The sequence below is a fragment of the Penaeus monodon genome, chromosome 25, assembly GCF_015228065.2.
Source record: "Penaeus monodon isolate SGIC_2016 chromosome 25, NSTDA_Pmon_1, whole genome shotgun sequence".
Lineage (NCBI taxonomy): Eukaryota > Metazoa > Arthropoda > Malacostraca > Decapoda > Penaeidae > Penaeus > Penaeus monodon.
The window spans coordinates 37,964,569-37,964,896 of record NC_051410.1 but is presented as its reverse complement, the minus strand read 5'-3'; the positions used below and the strand labels follow the sequence as shown (position 1 = coordinate 37,964,896).

General features: G+C 34.8%; 1 protein-coding gene across 1 annotated transcript in view; it reads right to left on the bottom strand.

The window, feature by feature from the left end:
* LOC119589215 (mucin-12-like) overlaps nucleotides 1-328 on the bottom strand; it is a gene marked incomplete in the record, with an annotated part of 23,427 nt that overhangs the window by 214 nt on the left and 22,885 nt on the right. The window contains 1 exon segment of the mRNA XM_037937814.1: nucleotides 1-324. Within this exon segment, the coding sequence (XP_037793742.1) occupies nucleotides 250-324 (75 nt within the window).

The window sequence follows — 328 nt, the reverse complement described above, 5'->3', positions numbered from 1 at the left end:
GGAAAATATAAGAAAGAGGATATCCAAACAGGCACTAATTACTCACATTTCTCTGTGAAGGCATACCTCATTGACACTGGTCATTCTTCATATTATCAACCACTAAATATTAGCTTCTCTGTATGTGGCAGGTTTAGATTTGTCTTTTGAGAACAACACCCTCAAAGCACCAGACACCATCTTCTAAATATTTTTCCTTTTTTTTTTAAAGCAGGAAAGATTTGCTATTTTTCACTAAGCATGCTTCCTTCACCGATGTATTTTTTCCAGGAACTTCTCAAAGTCTGTCATGTTCATGAGTTTCTGCATTTTTTTCAATTTTATCTGG